Source organism: Leptodactylus fuscus, chromosome 10 (assembly GCF_031893055.1).
Source record: "Leptodactylus fuscus isolate aLepFus1 chromosome 10, aLepFus1.hap2, whole genome shotgun sequence".
Lineage (NCBI taxonomy): Eukaryota > Metazoa > Chordata > Amphibia > Anura > Leptodactylidae > Leptodactylus > Leptodactylus fuscus.
In genome coordinates this window covers 48,201,465-48,222,620 of record NC_134274.1, presented here as the reverse complement: position 1 = coordinate 48,222,620, position 21,156 = coordinate 48,201,465, and the positions used below count along the sequence as shown (strand labels likewise).

Below are 21,156 nucleotides of genomic sequence, written 5' to 3'. Positions count from 1 at the left end.
TCTCTTGGAGAAGACCCTGTTGTCTAGAAGGAAGACTGGTAATATTTAGCATTTCCCCTAAGCTTTAGTGATCTGAAAAGGAAAATTTTATTTAAATCACTGTTCTAATGAAATCTACACGTCCAATACGGATAAGACTACATGATCTAATGTTGCACAAAGCCAAAATCCTGTCTAATTGCAGGAACCAAATACAAAACTTTTATAGTACTTATTCATATAATTGTGTGACCGTTGACCGCAAAGGGTGGGTAGTAATTCAGCAGTGTGCTACCCGAAACCATATTGCCTTACTCTAACAGCTTTCACAGTCAGAAAAATTATGGAACAATTTCAGAGTTTGCAATTTAGAGGGAAAAGTGGTAACGTTGTAGCAAAGTAGACTTTGTAGAATAATCCGTTGTAACTTGTAAATTCTAGTAGCTGCCATAGTGGGAACCACTTGCACTCAGTTGCGATAATGTAAGAGGATGCCAGAGTCAAATTTTTAGGCTAAGTCCCCATGTAGCAGGCCGCAACAAAAATCACTGTGGGAAAACCATGGCAGCAACACATCGCAGTTTTTCCTGCAGCAGTTTTCACAAAAAGTCAGCAGAGGTTTCCTCTGTGGACTTTCTTCTTCCATTATGCCTATAGGGAAACCACTGATGTTTCTGTAGATACAATTCCTGTGCTGCAATTTCCAAAATGCAAGGTTTTTGGAAATCGCAGCATTTCTGCTTGTCGTGTATTTTTTCACTATTTGTGCATGGGACTTACAAGAATCCCATCCATCTTACGGGGATTGTACAATGCTGCAGCCAAACCATGGTGTTAGAAACTCAAAGCTACAATCTACAGCAGCAGATTCAGTTTAGTTAAAATGAATGTATGAAGGAGTGAACTATGAAAATAACTGTTTTGTAGAAAGACTTAATATTATAGAATTTGAGGTTGACGTAACAATAGTAGCTCTTTTGGGGAAGCACAGAAGCTTGTTTTGGTGATCTTAGTAATAGCAGTATGAAATGGAGCACTTTCCAAAGATGCCTTTCTTATTCCATTGTAGCACCAGTTTCGTCAAATTCAAACTTTATTCTTATGCTTTAGGGGCATTTCTTCTCTAGCGAGGGATTTGTTCCCCATTCTGAATAACCATCTGTAATTAGTGACAAAGTGGCATATGTCACTCAAACAATGGGAGGTGGAGCCAGGCAGCAGTTAGAGGGTGGTTATCTAGAGCAGAGCATTAAAGGGTTCTTCTCCTACCTTTAGATGTCTTCTCCACGCTGCCGTTTGGTAGAAATCCCAGTTTTCTTTGGTATACAAATGAGTTCTCTTATAGCACTGGAGGCGGTCCCCAGCACTCAAACAACACTGGGGGCGTCCCCAATGCTGCGAGAGAAGTCTCCAATGATGCTTCTATCTTCTGGAATTGCCTCTTCACGTGTCTCCTTCCGGCACTGTGGTGAAACTTCTACTCATGCGCAAGTCGTTGAGCCTCGGGAAGAGCTGACTGCGCATGCCCGCCTGGTGTAAGCGGCTAGTTTCTTGTGGCCACTTATCCCACTTACTTACAACAGGTGGGCATGTACAGTCAGCTCTGCCCAAGGCCCGACAGCAGAGCCGACTTGCACAATCGTAGAAGTTTCACCTCAGCGTCGGAAGAAGACGCGTGAAGAGGCCGTTCCAGAAGAAGATAGAGGCATTGCTGGAGAGTTCTCTCGCAGCATTGGGGACGCCCCCAGTGCTGTTTGAGCGCTGGAAACTGCCCCCAGTGTTGTGAGACAACTCATTTGCATACAGAAGAAAACCAGGACTTCCACCGAACGGCGGTGCAGAGAAGACATCTAAAGGTAGGAGAAGAATAGCCTTTCTTAAGGCTATTCCTACGTGTTTGGGACAAAAAATAGTAGTTTAATGATAGAATTCCTTTAAGCACTCACAAGAGAAGAAAAACCCCTAAATACCTTTTCAGCTAATTTGCATACAAATAAAACACTGATTTTCATGAAAATGAAGATAAAATACTGAATAAGAAAGACATCTGTGGAAAGTATAGCTTGATACACATTTTCTTGATAACAGACTCCCTTTAATTTGATTCCAGGAGTCACCGAACCACCCCCAGCTATAACCTACCATTACTTATTGTGATCTCTTACAAAATTTTCATTATTTCTGCTAAATCATTTCAATCACTGAAAACATTTGTGATATTATATAAATTTCATACAGAAAACAGTACTAGCTGGTAAAATATTGGTACATCTTTTATTACCGTATGTTATTTGTGTATTTATTTTTGTGCTGGGTCTCTAATCCTTTTTCCAAATTTACTTAAGTGACTGGATACACTTTAATACCAAGTATATGGCTGAAAATTACTTGTACCAATTACCATGTAAGTGAAGAAGTAGCTGTAAATGTCAAGAAACACGTTACACAAAAAGGTTAATTACACCATTAATGTTGCATTTTATAGACTTTTATCTCCGTCCTGCATGACCAGTATTATTTGTGGGTAACTTAATTGCATCACATTTATTCCAGGGTGTCAATTAGATCCTAAAAATAACAAGACCAACAGATTATTTAAGGATAGGACTTGAGATTTAGTATACCCTTACAAAGCTGGTTTGGAAACGACATGTAGTTTTGGAAATTTATGTAAGTGGCGTACAATGGAGGTAGCAAACTCTTCTGTTTATCTTATGTCAAGGACAGTTAATATCTCCTATTAAGTTACTTGATGTATAGAAACTTTCAGAACTTATTTATTTTTAATCCTAGACTATATTCATTACCTTAACGTCAGCCTTCACCTACAGACAAATGTTAGTCTCTTTTGGAATTGTAAAATGTTTAAAGTTTGGTATGAAATTGATTTTGAGGAGGTATGGCCAGTAGACTCCATCGGATATAAGCAAATTCTGTGACCTTTGTGCCTTAAAAAGTAACCTGTAGCAATCCACGTTCTCTAAGACTTAAGCGAACACAAAATCACCACCATCCCCTACTTGTTTTGAGAGGTATTGATTAGAGATGAGTAGCATTCGATCAAATACCTCACCACCATAGGAATGAGTGCAAGCAGCCGAACACCAAGGGGTTAAGCGCATCCAATATTCGATTCGTTTAACCCCTTGGTGTTCGACCACTTACACACATTCCTATGGTGGCGAGGTATTCGATAGAATACTACTCGCTCATCTCTAGTATTGATCCCATGAAAATTTACTGCACGTGGGAATTTTACAACCTCATTAAACAAGTTCAAAGAGGGCCTGGATGCCTTTCTTGAAAATAAACATATTACAGGTTATGGACTCGATTTTAAGGACACGTTGATCCAGGGTTTTATACTGACTGCCAGATTGGAGTCGGGGAGGAATTTTTTCGCCTGAAATGGGGCAATTGGCATGAGCCTCATGGGGTTTCTTGCTTTCCTCTGGATCATCACTGTAGGAGACTCTAGGGTTTTAGGTTGGATTTGAAGGACTGATGTCTTCATCCAACCTCATCTACTATGTAACTATATGTAACCTAATGTGCAACGGAAGCTATAGACTCCTTTTCTGGCCTACATCCATCGCTGTGCCAGGAGAACTTGCAAACACCAGTTAAGGGAGCCTATGTTTATATGTATATTTATACTTTGAGGGATTTTATACTTTGGGGCCATCTCAATCCTACACTGCACTGCTACTCATGAGCTACAACGGATTCAGTGTCTTAAGAGGTTGTTCGGGCTAACTTTTTAATGGCCTATCCTCAGAAATAAATATATATTAATATAGGATTGATAGGGGCCTGACACTCGGCCCCTGGACCGATCATCTGTATAGTGCCACTTCCGGTTTCCTGTCCAGTACATAATACAGGGTTGGAAGCGGAAAGCTCTGTCCGTTGTCCGGCACCTTCACTGTAGCTCAGCTCTTATTGAAGCTACAGGATTAGTGCAAGTGTATGGAGGAGGTGGGAGGAATAGGTATTGGCTGAATCTGTTAGTTATTTAATATATATGTCCAGGCTATGATTATGGGATAACAGTATGAAGGAGGCTGTAAGACATCAAAGTTTCTGAGATATTTTACTACAGTGTTGTACGTACACCATGTACCAACAAATAGAGTTTGGGTCCCTCAATTCAAGAGCATGTCCTTGTGCTATAGAGGTTTATGTCCATCACTGTGTTTAGCAGGAACTTAATGTTTTATTCGTCTGGATATGGGTCATGACTCTTTTTTTTTTGGCTGCTCCCAACACTCACCTTTGCGACAACTCTACACTGTACAAGAGCCGGTTGATGAATCCAGACTTTTCTTTGGCAAAATAATTTGGGGGGGGGGGGGGGTCACCAAGTGTAGCGCCCTAATCTCCAATAGCATAAGGACCCACAGCTGGTATGGGGGCTTCAAAGCCTTGTGACAGATCCAATTTAAAGCCTTATTATTATATCAAAAGAACAGTATAGCCCTATAGAGGTATGGAGGGTATTGTATTACTCCTTACAAATCATAGAGGTAATGGAGCCATGTGTATGTGGCTTAAGAGTCTGGACATAGTCCATGCTGAAATAATAGAAAACCTTTGTCATCACCTTCAGTAAAGTTTTGCAAAACTATTACAACTACTGCGTATTGCGGCAAAGTATATTGAGTCAAAGTGAATGGAGGACATGAGTTGTGCAGACTTTTCCGAGACACAGCTAAAAGCCTTTTATATATTTTTCAGACATTTAGCAAATAGGTAAAAGAACTTAAGTCAACAAAACTATAATCATTTCACCTTCTAATAATTCATAGGACAGGCCAGTCAAATAAATGTTCCAGTCTTCTTCTACTCCCGGCCCATATTCTGACAGTCTTCTCTACAGATGTGTGTAATGTGTTTGGCTTTATGTAGGCTAGGTGGGGGCTCATGCATGAAATTTTGTTTCTAAACAAGAACTAACCGAGGTACAAATAGCATTGTCATATGCCCCATCCCAGCGACGAGTATAATTATAGCCCAGCTGCATGGTTGCATATTTGTTACACAATTAGCACTTGGAATCAGCCTTGCATAATTCTTTTCTGTCGTTAACCAGATGGTTTTCTTAGGAAGTGTTAACGATTCTTTCTACTAAACTTGATGTACGATGTCCAAGTTTTAGTCATTTGAGGAGACTTAAATCTGCTCTAAATGTTGGTATTTAATGAAGTGTCACTTGTTCAAGGTTAGATTGACATTTAAGGTTTGGCTTTGGATTCGTCTTCACCTGTTATTTTATCTCTGCTGTACTATATTATTGAGGTAAGTATACAGTATGCATAATATACATTTTAGCTTCAATTTTCCTCTATTTACTTGATTAAAATTCTTTGGTTGCCAAAGTAAACTATACTACAAATGTCAATAGATTCAAATAAGGGATATAGCTCGCTCACAGGTATACTTGTACAATTAGGCTAAGTACACACCTTGTTTGGTATTTGTGTTCAGCTATCAGATTTATGAGGCCATAGGCATATACACCTGCACACATCCAGGGGTGTAACTAGAGGGGTAGCAGCTGCCACAGGGCCCGGGACATTAGGGGGTTAAATTATGCCAGAATGTAATCAGGTCTGCAAAATTCTGATATATCTCACCAAAATATTTGATTTATGGATTCCCTGTTGGCATACATGTGTCCATTTAAAGGGATTCTATCATTAAAATTGTATTTTTTCTGCCTACCATGTCAGAATAGCCTTAAGAAATGCTATTCTTCTTCTACCTTTAGATGTCTTCTCTGCACTGCCGTTTGATAGAAATCCTGGTTTCCGTCAGTATGCAAATGAGTCATCTCGCAGCACTGTGGGCAGGCCCCAGCACTCAAACCGCACTGGGTGCGTCCCCAATGCCGCAAGAGAAATCTCCAGCGCCACCTCCATCTTCGTATGGAACGGCCTCTCTTCGCATCTTCTTCCGGCGCTGGGTTCAAACTGCATGTGGCCGGCGGGCTTGTGCAGTTGGCTTTGCCCAAGGCCTGTGCCCTAGATGTTTGTACCCAGCTCCGGAAGATCTCTCTTGCAGTATTGGGGATACCCCCAGTGCTGTTTGAGTATGGGACCGCCCCCAGTGCTGCAAGAGAACTCATTTGCATACTGAAAACCTGGATTTCTACCGAACGACAGCGTGGAGAAGACATCTAAAGGTAGGAGAAGAATAGCATTTCTTAAGTCTTTTCCTACGTGGTAGGCAGGAAAAATACAATTTTAATGATAGAATCCCTTTAAGAGTGTGAGCAAATGGACATATACAGTAAACTGACAGCTCACCAGAAAAGGCCTCTTCGTGGGAAATGTGACTTCCCATGCTGGCTGTTAACATGAATTGTTGTCTAGGAACTGTATAGACATGTCGGCTCCATCAGAGAGGGCACTACCCTTACACATTGAGTTTCCAGTATGGTATATATAGAGGTGAAGGGCCTATCTTTATCCTGTATATGAATCCTAATAGGACATTTGAACACATAATCATGAAGAGCAATGAAACAAATGGAGGTACAAAATAAGTTTTGCATTCCTTTTTTCTCAACCTTCATACTGTATAATGAATGAATTCAGCAGAAGGGTCATATAATTTTTTGACACTTATGATTTTAATAGTATATATAATATTCACTTTACCTAAAAGTACATTACAGTAATACAAAATTGTTCAGTCTGTACGCATGCATGGACCCTGATGTCAACTGAATTTACAAGTAATTTATAGATTAACTGTTTTGTTGTTTTTTTTTTTTTGGTTTTTTTTTTTTTTGGGGGGGGGGTGTTACCCATAAATCAATAATGTCAGTGGCGAAACTTAACTTTGTAATATGCTTTATCTTATTTACCTGTATGTATCAGACCGTCTTCTGCTCATTCCAGCACTTCCCCAACTCCACATAAGATCACTCTCTCTCTCAAGTTAGTGGTACAATCTACCTTCAGAGAGGCATGGCTGATAAAGATAATCAACTCAATAAAAGACAGTGTATAGCTGCTGCCCATAGAAGACTATAGAGTGGGGAGCGAAAGTAGGAGGGAACATTATTATACAGAGACCGAAACAGAAGCACAGAGAAGTGACTGCTGCAGATAGTTCTAGTTAGTCATTTCTATGTCTCCATGCTGGATTCACAGAAACACCACTAAGTACTATAGTAGAATATTCTTCATGCCATTGCTGTATCTGAGGGTGTCTTACAAAGGGGAGCAAGATCCGCACTCTATAACGAATATATGGAAGATATCATCATACATAGACTCCATCTTTAGTTGAGCTCAGGTGAAACTGACAATCTGTATATATGGTATATATGGAGCCGGCATAGAAAGAAAACTTCTGAAAAATACAGAATACAAGGCATATCATGGTCAGAAGTAGTTATTACTCTTGTACTCATAATGTATGTGGAAGTGCAGGAAACACGAGTGCCGCTGCTCCATTCCCTTTATTTCATTCCCCTGCTGGACCACAATTGCTGATGTCCCATTCATTCATCATCACATGACCATGGTAGCCAAAATTTCTTCAGTTATAACATTTACAAATGCACGTTATGTGGAAGCCAAATGGTCACATGTGCAAGAACATTAAGTAACCGTTCATACCAATGAATACCTACAATAGGCAAAGGTTGAGGTGTTGTTACTTCTGGCTGACTGGGTCTGGAAATGATGGGGTGTGAGCAGCAAGGCTGGACCAGATAATATGAGTGTTATTTTTAAATGATAAACTAATACCTGCTGTGAAGGATCTCGCCTCCGTCCAAGCCACTTTTACCCAGCCTCTGGCCTACCTGGCCTTGCCATGGGCAAAACTGCAATCAACTTCTTACCTTTACCATCCACTCTCACCCTTAGAGAGGGACCGGGTCTTATAGGATAATATGAGACGAGCTTTCTAAAGTTTTATATTTATTAACCCAAGAGGGTCGATACTAGACAACCAACATACATAAAGATATATGCTAGCGGATGCAAGCTTGTATGGTTAAAGAAGGATATGTTACTGTGCTGTAAGATAAGAAGAATAAAAGAATAGAAACAGAATTATAATTGGGTCTCTGGAGTTCACCTCATGAAATCCAGGGCACAGTTCTTTAGAGTCTATAAGCCGTGAGAGTCCATAGGTAATCCTTAGTTGGTAAGGGTTTGACTACCCCAGTAGCAGAATAGTCCAGGGTGCATGCTATTTCCATAGGCAATAGAGTCCATAGTCCACGGGATTAGCTTCCACAGCATCACAGCACTTTGTGACACATCCCAGCAGTCCAGGAAGAACAACAAGAGCCTGTGGTCTTGTCATGTGTGACAATATATCTCCACTTAGCCCCCTCCCATGATGAGGTCAGCAAGGTGGGCAGCTCTCCCCCTCACCTTGTACCAGTATTACTATATACGGTCATAACTCTTTGAAGGTTTCCTCGGAGTCAGCTTGTCTGCTAAAAGGTGATATCAAGGCTCTCAGTCCACTGATCCCAGATAGCCCCTGCTAAGAATAATGAAGTTAGCAGAAACCTGACAATGCCGTGCTCAGGGTAAGGCAAGATACCTCCAGGGAGGAATTAGGCTTGGACAATGGGACACTATCTCTGATATGCTAACCAGTAGAGTAAATTAACAGGGCAAAAGGGAAATATATCTGAGCAGGGCAGTGAAAAAAAACTTATCTCAGGGCCATTCATCACAACGGCATTAAACAATTTATATACATCAATAAGCCCTTTTAGGCTGAAGCCCCAGTGGAAAAGCAAATTTTTTGGTTGCAGATTTTGTAGCCTTTTTTTGAGCCAAAGCCAAGAATGTCTACAAAATTAATGGCCAATATGTAGGAAGTTCTTATGCTTAATCTACTCCTGGCTTTGGCTAAAAAAAAACAGTAAAATCTGCAACAAAAAAAGCTGCTTTGCCACAACATTGTGCCTCAGTAGGTTATACATACCATAGCAATAGGCAATATGTCTGCTTTAGGACATATTGGAAAGAGGGAGCCAACCCTGAATGATCTCACCCCTTTTCTTCTAGGTGGCATGTCCATGTACACTTCAGAGAATCTGCAATGTCATAAAGAGAGAGACTAATTGGAAGTTCGAAATAAAAATAACTGCCGGGAACTTCTGTCCATGGTGGCTAAACCCAGCATGATAATGAAGAACTATCTTAGGCTGTGCTAAGTGGCCTCTCTTCCATGGAAACCAGTAGTTGAGCAGATTGATGTTTAATTTTCTGAGCAATGATTCATTGGGATTTGGATTTTATTGGCTTAAATCCTCAGTCTGGACCTCTGAATCCAGAGAGTAGTCCAACCCAGTTATATATCAACTATCTCTGTATTCCCACTCACACAAGGTAGCCAAGCAGAGATTTTTGCCCAGTCAGCCACAAGGTTAGGAGCTAATTATGGGTAATTAAGTTTGGTCCATAGTTATCATGTTTAGAAGATGTATTGCACTTGGATGAAGATTGTTTTTAATGTTATCAAATACTACATGCTAAAGGACATGTATTATCTGGTAGCCACTGGACATTTTGGCACTTTAAGTCCATCCACATGAGATATGGACCCAGTGTTTCTATATGAAAATTAACTCTTAGGGTAAGTTCACACTGAGTTTTTAGTCAGGATTTTGAGGCCATATCCACCTCAAAACCCTGATCAAAAAGACGTTCAGGTCTTTTTTCCGGGAGCCGTTTCTTCCGGCTCCCGTAAAAAAGAAGCGAGGTGCTCATTCTTCAGGCCGAGTGGCCTCACGATTCGGCCTGAAGACACACCCTCCTCTGGACTAGGCCCATTCACTGGGCCTAATCCGGAGCGGAGTGCACGACTGGATGCTGGTGCAGTACACGGGCTTTCAGTCACGGCTACCCAGCTAACCTCTCCCTCAGGTTATGATCCAAAAAAAACTGTGTGAATTTACCCTTATTTTCCTAGTGGTAGGTGGTATCCATTTATTTTCTTCATGAAAAACAAAGTTACCACCCACTTGGAGAAAAGGGAGTAACTTGCACAGAACTTCTATGGGCCATATATTTAAAACCAGTATAAAAAAACAAACATAAAAAAACACCAAATTGACTAAAGTAGCAATATATATATATATATATATATATATATATATATATATATATATATATATATATATATATATATATATATATATATATATATATATATATATACTAGAGGGAGGACCCGGCTTCGCACGGGTATATTACATTTTATGTTTGTGTACTGGCCCCATAAGAATTGTCCAATTTTGCACTGGTGTATTTTGTATGTGGTTTGTGTGTATGTCCATAAGCGTCATGTGATTATGTGTATCTCATTTTGGATGTCAGTGAAAAACCTGTGATCAGTTGTTATGGATACCTGGAGTAAAGCTGTATCTAATCCTTCCCCGTGTAGTACTGTGTTTAGATGCAAGTGTCTAATTCTTGTTGGTGTGGTACTTTGTGCAGATGCACATATCTAATCCTCCCCATGTGATATTGTGTGAAGTGGCGCGTATCTAATCCTCCAGTAAGTGAAACTGTGTGCAGACGCGCGTATCTAATGACTCTGGCGTGTGGTACTGTGTGCAGATGCGCGTATCTAATCCTCCCCCATGTGGAACTGTGTGCTGAGACGCGTACCTAATTCTCTGGCATGTGGTACTGTATGCAGAGGCCTGTATCTAATCCTCCCCTGTGTGGTATTGTGTGAAGAGGCGCGTATCTAATCCTCCCCCGTGTCATACTGTGTGCTGAGACGCATATCTAATTCTCTGGCTTGTGGTACAGTGTGCAGAGGCATGTATCTAATCCTCCAAAGTGTGATACTGTGTGCACACACGTATCTAATCCTCCCCTGTGTGGTACTGTGTGAAGATTCGCGTATCTAATCCTACTGCATGTGGTACTCTGTGCAGACGTGTGTATCTAATCCTATGGCGTGTACAACTGTGTGCAGACGCGCATATCTAATTCTCTGGAGTGTGGAACTGTGTGTAGATGCGCATATCTAATTCTAAGGCATGTGGTACTGTGTGCAGACGCGCGTATCTAATCCTCCCCCATGTGGTACTGTGTGTAGACGCGCGTATCTAATCCTACGGCATGTGGTACTGTGTGCAGATGCGTGTATCTAATCCTATGGCGTGTACAACTGTGTGAAGACACGTGTATCTAATCCTCCCCTGTGTGGTATTATGTGAAGAGGTGCGTATCTAATCCTACAGTGTGTGGAACTGTGTGTAGAAGCATGTATCCAATCCCCCGGCATGTGGTACTGTGTGCAGACATGCGTATATAATCCTATGGCATGTGGTACTGTGTGTAGATGAGCGTATCTAATCCTCCCCCGTGTGATACTGTGTGCTGAGACGCGTATCTAATTCTCTGGCTTGTGGTACTGTGTGCAGAGGCATGTATCTAATCCTCCAAAGTGTGGTACTATGTGCACACACACATATCTAATCCTCCCCTGTGTGGTATTGTGTGAAGAGGCGCGTATCTAATCCTTTGGCATGTGGAACTGTGTGTAGACGCGCGTATCTAATCCTACTGCATGTGGTACTGTGTGAAGACGCGTGTATCTAATCCTATGGCGTGTACAACTGTGTGAAGACACGTGTATCTAATCCTCCCCTGTGTGGTATTGTGTGAAGAGGTGCGTATCTAATCCTACAGTGTGTGGAACTGTGTGTAGACGCACGTATCCAATCCCCCGGCATGTGGTACTGTGTGCAGACATGCGTATATAATCCTATGGCATGTGGTACTGTGTGTAGATGCGCGTATCTAATCCTCCCCCATGTGGTACTGTGTGCTGAGACACGTATCTAATTCTCTGGCTTGTGGTACTGTGTGCAGAGGCATGTATCTCATCCTCCAAAGTGTGGTACTGTGTGCACACACGCGTATCTAATCTTTCCCTGTGTGGTATAGTGTGAAGAGGCGCGTATCTAATCCTTCGGCGTGTGGAACTGTGTGTAGACGCACGTATCTAATCCTACTGCATGTGGTACTGTGTGAAGACGCGTGTATCTAATCCTATGGCGTGTACAACTGTGTGCAGACGCGCGTATCTAATCCTCTGGAGTGTGGAACTGTGTGAAGACGCGTGTATCTAATCCTATGGCGTGTACAAATGTGTGCAGACGCGCGTATCTAATCCTCTGGAGTGTGGAACTGTGTGAAGACGCGTGTATCTAATCCTATGGCGTGTACAAATGTGTGCAGACGCGTGTATCAAATCCTTCAGTGTGTGGAACTGTGTGCAGAAGTGCATATTTAATTCTCTGGTTTGTGGGACTGTGTGCAGAGCCGTGTATCTAATCCTCTGGTGTGTGATACTGTGTGCTGATCTGTGTATCTAATTCTCTGATGCGTGTATCTCAGTTTGGATATCAGTGTTGTATTGTGCATGTGGAGTGACCGTGTGTATTGCAGTTGGAATATGAGTGAAAGTCTTGCAGGTTTGTATTGGCTAAGGGGGGGGCACTGTGTTTGAAATGCTGTATCTCAGCAACGGTACGTCCGAGCGAGTTGGAGTCTCGTCTTAAACCTTCCCGGATATCTGAAGTATCTCTGTACCAAATTTGGTGAAGATCCAGTCGTTTGGTTCGCATTAGAGCACAGACAGACAGACAGACAGACAGACAGACAGACAGACAGACAGAAATTCATTTTTATAATATAGGGATATATATATATATATATATATATATATATATATATATATATATATAATCTATAATATTTACTTAGAAAAGGACCTTTTTTAAATACAAAAAAATATTTAAAACATTTGTACTCCAATAAAAAATCTATTTTTGTAATTTTTTGTGTTGCAGATATTCGGGGACTCCAAGGATTTCTGGACCAAGCATCACGACTAGGGCTTGATGTATCGTTGCAAAAAGTGGACAGGAACATCAGTAAAGTTTTTGCCAGTCTTTTCACCTCTATGAAAACAGAAGAACTAAATCGGTACCGCGACACTTTGCGTAGAGCAATTTTACTTCTGAGTCCGAGAGGAGCACAAAACTTCATCAATGAGGTGGGTGACGAGTTCTTACTGCTAACTGAACTTCAGTAAAGCCGTGTTCATGGGAAAACTGGATCTACAGTGTGACGTGTGATCCTGGCCGTATGCTGTTCCGTTTTTTGTAGGGGTTCTTGCAGATATTTATTTGTTTGCATGTATATTTCACTTTAGATAAAAGCTTTCCCTGGAAAATGAAAGGTAAAACTGTAGCAGAGAGAAGTAAATGTAACAAAATGCAATTTTATCCTGGCCAGACAGATAGAAAATGAGAATTTTGGAGCAAGACGACCTCAAATGTACATGAAGTCTGTCATGTTACGGTGACAATATCCTAATGCATTTTCTATCAAAATCCTGTGACAGTGGTTTACTACATTGATGCAATGGAGCAGAAAGACCACGGGCTTTATCAATGAAGAAATTTATTTATTTTCAAGGTCAAAAAACAAACAGTCAAAATATAAAGTCCAAAACAATAAGCGATCAGAAGATAGAACGCAGGCACTGTAATGCAGAACATCCGTGAAGCTAGGAGATTTCTGCAATTGATCTTGTCAGTAAGATCTGGTCAGTTTGGAAGATTATAACATTTTATACCTTGTGTTGATAAAAATGAGACGATCGTTCCTCTAATGAAACACTTAGATTCCACAGTATAGTACACAATGATAAACATCTAAACTAGGACATTTAAGCGCTATTGAACAGGTTTCTTCTCACTTTTGCATTTCCCGTTTTCTTCCTCCCCACCTACAAGAGTCATAACTCGGTTTTTATTTTTCTGTGGACATAGCCATATTGTACTGGTCTTTATACTCATGGGGCTAATATTTTTTTTTGTTTTAAAAATGTGAAAAAAATTAATGAAAATTTTCAAACCCTGCCCCCCCCCAAAAAAAAAAAAAAAAAAAAAAATAGATAAAAATAAACAAAACCTAAAACAAATCTATTCTATATGACACCTGGAACACCAGTGAATTAAAAAAAAAAAATGCATATTCACCTGCCACTGATTGGCGTCTAAAGCAGAAATCTGGAAGAGAACTAGGAGAGCAGAAGAACTGGGACACGCAGGAGGACACGGAGCATCGGGGACTGGTGAATATGCATTTTTTTTTACATTTTATTCACTACCCCCAGCTGATTTAAACATTAAAAGGGTTGTCCATTTTTGCCTGGATAACCCCAATAAGGATAAGTTCACATGAAGATTTTTGGTCAAGATTTTGAGGCTGTATTTGCCTCAAAATCCTGACCAAAAAGACGGCTCCCACTGAAATCAATGGGAGCCAGTCAGGTGTGTTTTTTTTTCCAGAGCTGGCTTGTTCTGGCTCCTGGAAAAAGAAGCAAGGTGCTCATTCTTCAGGCCATTTCGCCTCGAGATTTGGCCTGAAGACACACACTCCTCCAGACTAAGCCCATTCATTGGGCCTAATCCAGAGTGGAGTGCGCGACTGGATGCCGGTGCAGTGCAGCCTCCGCCTCAGGTTTCAGTCCAAAATACACTGTTGTGAACTTACCCTAAGACAAAAACCTGCAGCACAAAATTTCACAAAATTTGGAACATGCAGCATATCAGTTATGTTTTTGGCAAGTTTTCAATCTGTGCAACGCAAAGGCTAAAATTGGGGCCAGGCCAGGTAATTGAGACTAAAACCGGATATACTGCAGCAGGCCTATCTTTTTTCCCTTAGCTTTAGGGTATGTTCACTTGATGGAATTTGCCATGGATTTGGTGCCAGATTTTGTGACGGAATGCCTCATTTTCCACCATGTGAACATACCCCTAGAGAAATAACATACGTGAGTTGGCAGATCTACTTTATTTTAGTTTAAAATCAAGCATCAATCTCAGCCAAATGAAATGACTTTGTACAGTAAAAATATTAAGAAATCAAGCACTTTCTACGGAGATTCTTCATATTTTTAGCCATTGCCCATATAAAACAATCAGCAGTTCCCACAGTTACTGGAGTAATCTACAAACTTCTACTGTAATGGTTTGGGGATCTAATAATCCTAAATCTTTGGCTCTTTGACTGCATTTTTCACACTGATTTGGTCTATAAATTCTTTTTCACCGTTGACATAGCCATTTGCGGGGAACCTGCTATGTGTTTTGCTAAGTTGCATGTTCAGGTTGACAACTATTACTGTACTGTGTCTTAAAGCGAGACAGACTTTGATGCGTACTGTGATGTGAACAATAAAACTGGATTTGTTCATGTGACAAAAAGTCACTGAATCCAGTTGTCTCTTTTTGGACAAGGTAGTGTAGAATATTCAAGGTTTTACCCAGCAAATTGACAAAAAACAGCTGAGTAAAAAAAAATACAGTGAATGGCAAGCTGAGAAATGGTGTCTAACTCCTTAGAAACTTTTATAAGATACGCCATGCCTTACCTCTTTTAAAATGAAATGTCAGATACATGTTATTTAATTGTCTGCTGTGAATGTGAATGGTATATGCATTTTCCCAAGGCTATCTCCTTAAGGTTGCTATATCTACCACCTCTCACTCTGTCTGGGGTTGCTCGGCCAGTCAGTGTCTTCGATACAGAGCTAATCAGGGCTTTGGTTCAGAGTCTAGTCAAGGGCTAAACTTGGTTCTGATACCAGGTCTTTGCCTGTGATTACTTAATGTGTCTTGGCTGTGATTACTTTGTGTCTTGGCTCCTTCAGTCTGCTCAAGTACAGTTCTGATTTTTCTGTATCCGAACTCTCCTAGACTCGACCTTGGCTTCCTCTAGTGGTAATTCTCCAGTTTATCATTTGGCATCTGTACCCTCTTGGTTTTGACGTTGGTTAGTTTGACTCTCGTTTTCCTGTCATTAGTCTGGGACTTGCAAATTAACTCCTGTTTTTTGTCACCTTACTCAACAGATGCAATCTGGTTCCCTAGCAGTTATATGCATTATGCATTGTTGCAGGATCAGGTGAATACATAGGGTTGTCTTAGGGCTAGTTCACAAGGGGTGTGGAATGGCAGATTTTGGTCCTGATTGTGACATGGGAAGCTACGTCAGAATAGGACCAAAATGCACCTGCTGCGGCTTCTGACAGTCGTGGCTTCCTGCTCCAGAGTAGGCCTAAATGAATGGGTCTAGATCGGAGGATGCTGCCGCGAGGCAGACACCGGGGCTGAATCAGCTGCGGAATCCGCCTGAAGAAAGGGCAGCTCGCTTCTTTTTTCTGTGAGTGGGAACAAACCGCTCACGGAAAAAAGTAAGCTAGTGGTCTACATAGACCTCTATTGTGAGGGGGCGGATTCTGACGTGGATTCAGCGCCAAAATCAGCTCCCTCTTGCCCCATGTGAACGAGCCCTTAGACTTTGTTACCCAGATTCCCAGAGTGGTGTCTGATAAGTGGCTTGTATTAACTTGTAGATTATCGTCTCAACCAGTGATCCGTATTACATATATTAGGGAGTTTCATAAATGGCAATTCCAAAACAATCCTGTGGACCAACTGCAGCTTTCTGCCATCTTACTTTTTACTATATCCTATGACTTTCTAATTCACATATGTTATACAGAAAACACTATTCGGAATTATTGTAGGCAGTATTAAACATACCAAAATAGCATTGACTGCGGTAAGTCCGATTGATTTATTTGGACTGAGGAAGAATATGACTGGATTATGAGAGTAAACAACACAAGGCAGGCAGTAGTCAAGGATGAGTATGAACTATAATAATAAATGACACCAAAATTGAATTTGGAGACATGGTGCTGCAGTGACAAGGTAAGGGCATGGACTTTCATATATCACAATTCAGAGAGAAATAAAAAGCATGATAAAATGGCTTGAATAAATGTCATAAAATAAACAAGCAAAAGCAAATATACAGAAAATGCCCTTAGTTCATGTAATATACCATCCGAGTGTTCTGTGTCATTGAATGTTATACGCTTTTATTCCAGTAATGTATTTTAGATAAATTGCTTCACTGCATTTGGTCTTAGTTAATTGTATTATTAGGGAAGGTCTCTGGGGATCTTTAATAATTAATCAATGGTCCAGATCTTTACTTAGGGTTAGTGTTCTACTGTGTAGAAATACACAGCAATCTGTATGTGGACTGTTATTGGCCGAGTTTTCTGGTATGTGTTAGGCCAAGCAGGTAGGACAAAGTGGAACATTTTTTAGGCTTTTTGGCCTAAGGTGTCTGTGCAACAAAAAAAACTGCCATTTTTGTATCAGAACTAGAGATGAGCGAATAGTATTCAATCGAATACCTTGCTGCCATAGGAATGCGTGTAAGTGGCCGATCACCAACGGGTTAAGAGCATCAAATAAATGTCCTTATCTCTACTCTGTTTACAATTGCTACTTTTAATCCCCTTATCTGTCCTCTAGGGAACAGACAGCGTTTGCTATCCGCATAAAAAGGTGTCAGTATACAACCAGTATGTGCATCAGTCCGTTTTTAGTCTCAAACTGAATTCAAATGGACGGATGGCATACTGATGTGTGAACCAAGCCTAATTGGGTCAAGACAATGGTGCAGTGCAACACCGAAACAAATAAAAACACAATGAACATTGAATAAAACAGGACAAAACATACAGACAACAAAGCAACAGATAAGTAACAAAGGTATTAATCCAAGCGTCTACAGGAATCAGTGGGTATTGAGAAAGCCCAGAGGCCACAGGTATCAGTGGTATTGCAGAAAGCCCAGAGGCCACAGATATCAGTGGTATTGCAGAAAGCCCAGAGGCCACAGATATCAGTGGTATTGTAGAAAGCCCAGAAGATACAGTCATGAGAAGGTATCAGAAGTATTGAAGAAAACACAGAGGACACAGCTACCAATTGTATTGTGGAAAGCCCAAAGGCAACAGGCCATAAGTAATAGAGTTAATTTGCAGAGGCCATGGGCCAAGCAAGTAACAGAGTTCTAACATAGACATAACAGACAACATGACTTGCGTAAAAACAGGACAAAGGCCCTGGCATAAACAGTAGAGCCACATGCATGGAACAGAACTCATTGCTCAGTCAAAGTGGGACTAAAGAAACAGCCTAAATACATACAGACATGGATAGGCAGGAGGAAGTTTATCCGGCATATATACTAATATCTAAAGAGGTAGAGCAAATGCACAGGTAGCCAGTTTGCTTAGAAAGGCGAAAACAGAGCTCAAGTTTTACTCTGTCAGTTTCCACCAGCACCCAATGAGATAAAAACTGAATGTACATTAGGCCTTATTAGTGGCCACATTTAGCCTAGAGTGCCGACTTTGTACAATTCTGTAGTCTGTGTGCTGCACAAGGGACCAGTGCTGGCTGGGTGCTTAATAACAATGAAGCCAATGCTTTAGCCTGTAAACACTGTTAGAATGAAACCAAAAACAGGTTTATAAAAAGAAAAATGGATATCATACAACATATGACATGTACTTCAAAATGGTGCTGCTAAATATTACACCTTATATTGTCCATATGGCTATGTTGATGAAAAAATAAAACTGATATGGTTCTTAGATTCCAAGTAAAAAGTAAAAGTAAAAAAAAGTGTCTGGCCTCTAAGGCCATTAAACAAATTGTCCCATTATGGACACTTATTTTCCATGCACGGGGGGCCCCCAGTGATCAGGTGAACAAGGGACCAAAAGTCCCTCTAACGCCGCCTTGTGAAAGGAGCGCCAGTGCACTTGCATAACTGACTCTCCATTCACTTCTTTGGGACTGTGGGCGCATTCTAGTCCCAGCAGTCCCATAGATATGGAGTGCTTTCCAAGCAAGCGTACTGGCCCTCCTTTCACATGGAGGCTTTAGTTGGACTTCTGGTCCCCCATAATCTGGATTACCGGGAGCCAATGATCGGCCGGGAGCCAATGATCGGGTCCCAAATGTTCAGTCCCTGGTTCTGTGGTTAGGGGATAAGTATCCATAACCGGACACCCTGTCCTGTAAAAAAAAAAAACAGTGAGTCTCAGAAAACGTTTTGAAAACCAAAATTGACTGTCCACAAGGGGTTAAAAAATATTTCCTGCAGAACAACCATTTGAATAGAGGAATTAATATCTGCCCGAATCTTCTTCATGTCTGTAGTTTTTGAATTTGTCCATCTGAATCTTTCAATGGACTCCTAAAGAGCAGGAGCATCTATTGAATCTAAATCCAAACGTCACAAGACACGGGTTTCATTTTGTTCCCGAACAATACAAAGGATTCTATTCAGCTCCATGGTTCACGTGTAATTATTTTTTAATGTGGCTGTTTGATCTCAAGATCAAATGAAGTGTCAATGGATGTAGGTTGTTTAGGTGCTAATGAGTTATGGTAGCAGCTCCCTTAATTAAAGCTTAAGTGTGACAGGAACTTGTAACAGCTCACATAATAAAGCTTTGTGATAGTTGTAATTAGCATAGAAACATAGAATGGAAATCTTTCTCACATTTAATAGTTGCGGAACATTAACATATACATTGCAGGTGTTTAATATCCACAGAATCTTCCAATATCATATCATAAAAATGCTAATGAGGTCATTTATCTTCGCGCACCCAGGCAAACTTCAGAACGGCGTTATTGCTTGTATAGAAATGTAACTGTTATTATTTATTTGCATCTTTTTAAACACAGTACATTATTGAAGTGATGGAATTAATATTTCATTATCGTAAAGTTTCGGATAAAACATTACAGGCTAATATAGGATGGTGTGATAATTCTCATGACACGTACACAGTGTATAAATCTGTTCCCAAGACATTGGATTAAAGGTTTATTAAAGTTAAATTAGTAGGCCTAATTGCTTAAACTTAGTAGGCTTGAAGAATACAGTGCCTTAGCCCCATGGCGCTATGTACCATAAATTTCGGGCCTGGTGCTCTATAGTAATATGAAAGGCTTCTACACCATGTGCAGCTTGTGTCTGATATGCCTTATGGTTAAAAGTCTGCAGTAATGACTGGATACTCTTTAGGCCGGTTGCAGACAACTGTGCTGAAACGGCCAGCTGTGAATTAAAAGCACGGGCGGCACACGGGGAACACAGGGATGTCACCCGTGTGCTCACGCGCCGTGCTTCTGAGGCCCCTTTCATTAAATTAATAGGAGCCATGGAAGTAAAGCTTTGTTCACATCTACATTGGTATTCTGTCCGGGGGAGTCCGCATGAGGAGCCCCCGAACAGAATGCCGAATGCAGCTGCAAGCGATGTGCAGTGAAAGCACATAGACCCTATTGACTATAATGGGGTCCGTGTCCTTGCCGCCAGATCTCTGCAGGGATCATGTGGATAGGAAAGTAGTTCACAATCTACTTTCCTGTCCGCATGATTCGTGCGGGCAGCGTGCAGCAAGCACACAGACCCCATTATAGTCTATGGGGTCCGTGTACTTTCACTGCACACCACTTGCAGTTGCATTTGGCATTCTGTTCGGGGGGGGCCTCATGTGGACTCCCTGAATGGAATACCGAACACAGATGTGAATGAAGGGTAAGGGCTGCAAAATAGGACAACATAGGACCTGTTCTATATTTTGCGACCCGGGGTGTCTGCCCGCACACAGGACTGTGAAATTCATAGTCATGTATACAGACACATAGAAAAGAATGGGCTAGTGTGCTATCCGTGAAATACACAGATTGCACACTAGCCACGGTCATCTGCAAGGAGCCTTTGATACACTGGTAAGTGGCGACATTGTAATCTAATTGGTTAGACAAAAGGAATATAGATGAATTTCCATGGTAGGACCTTAGGTTTTGGAAACTGGCGTAATACAAAATTCTTGTAATGTAATGTAAGTGATCAAACAATCACATAGTCAGGTCCTCTAGTAGGGCTTTAAAAAAGTGCTCATACTTTAAAAAAAAAAAAATAATTGAGGTAAAGAACACAGACTCATCCTATATCTATGAGTGTACACAAGTAGACATAATTGGTATTACCACAATTTTAATGACCCATACTATAAAATGAACACAGTAGAAATAGTAACTAAAAATTAAGGCTTGTCCTGTAAAAACAAAGCCCTCAAAGTTCTGAGAACAGTAAAAAAAAAAAAAAAAATATAACGTTTTATATCACTGTAACGCATACCAGGTATGGGGAACATGTAGTGCACAGTTAAGCTGTGAAACAGAAACCACAAGACAGTGGCAGA

The 21,156-nt window shown here is 40.9% G+C and overlaps 1 protein-coding gene across 2 annotated transcripts in view; it reads left to right on the top strand.

Annotated features, from left to right (window-relative positions):
* GRID1 (glutamate ionotropic receptor delta type subunit 1) overlaps window positions 1-21,156 on the top strand; it is a 744,143-nt gene that overhangs the window by 411,371 nt on the left and 311,616 nt on the right. For both annotated transcript variants that reach the window (XM_075258436.1, XM_075258437.1), the window contains exon 4: window positions 12,836-13,041. In XM_075258436.1, coding sequence (XP_075114537.1) covers window positions 12,836-13,041 — 206 coding nt within the window. The remainder of the gene's footprint in view (window positions 1-12,835; window positions 13,042-21,156) is intronic.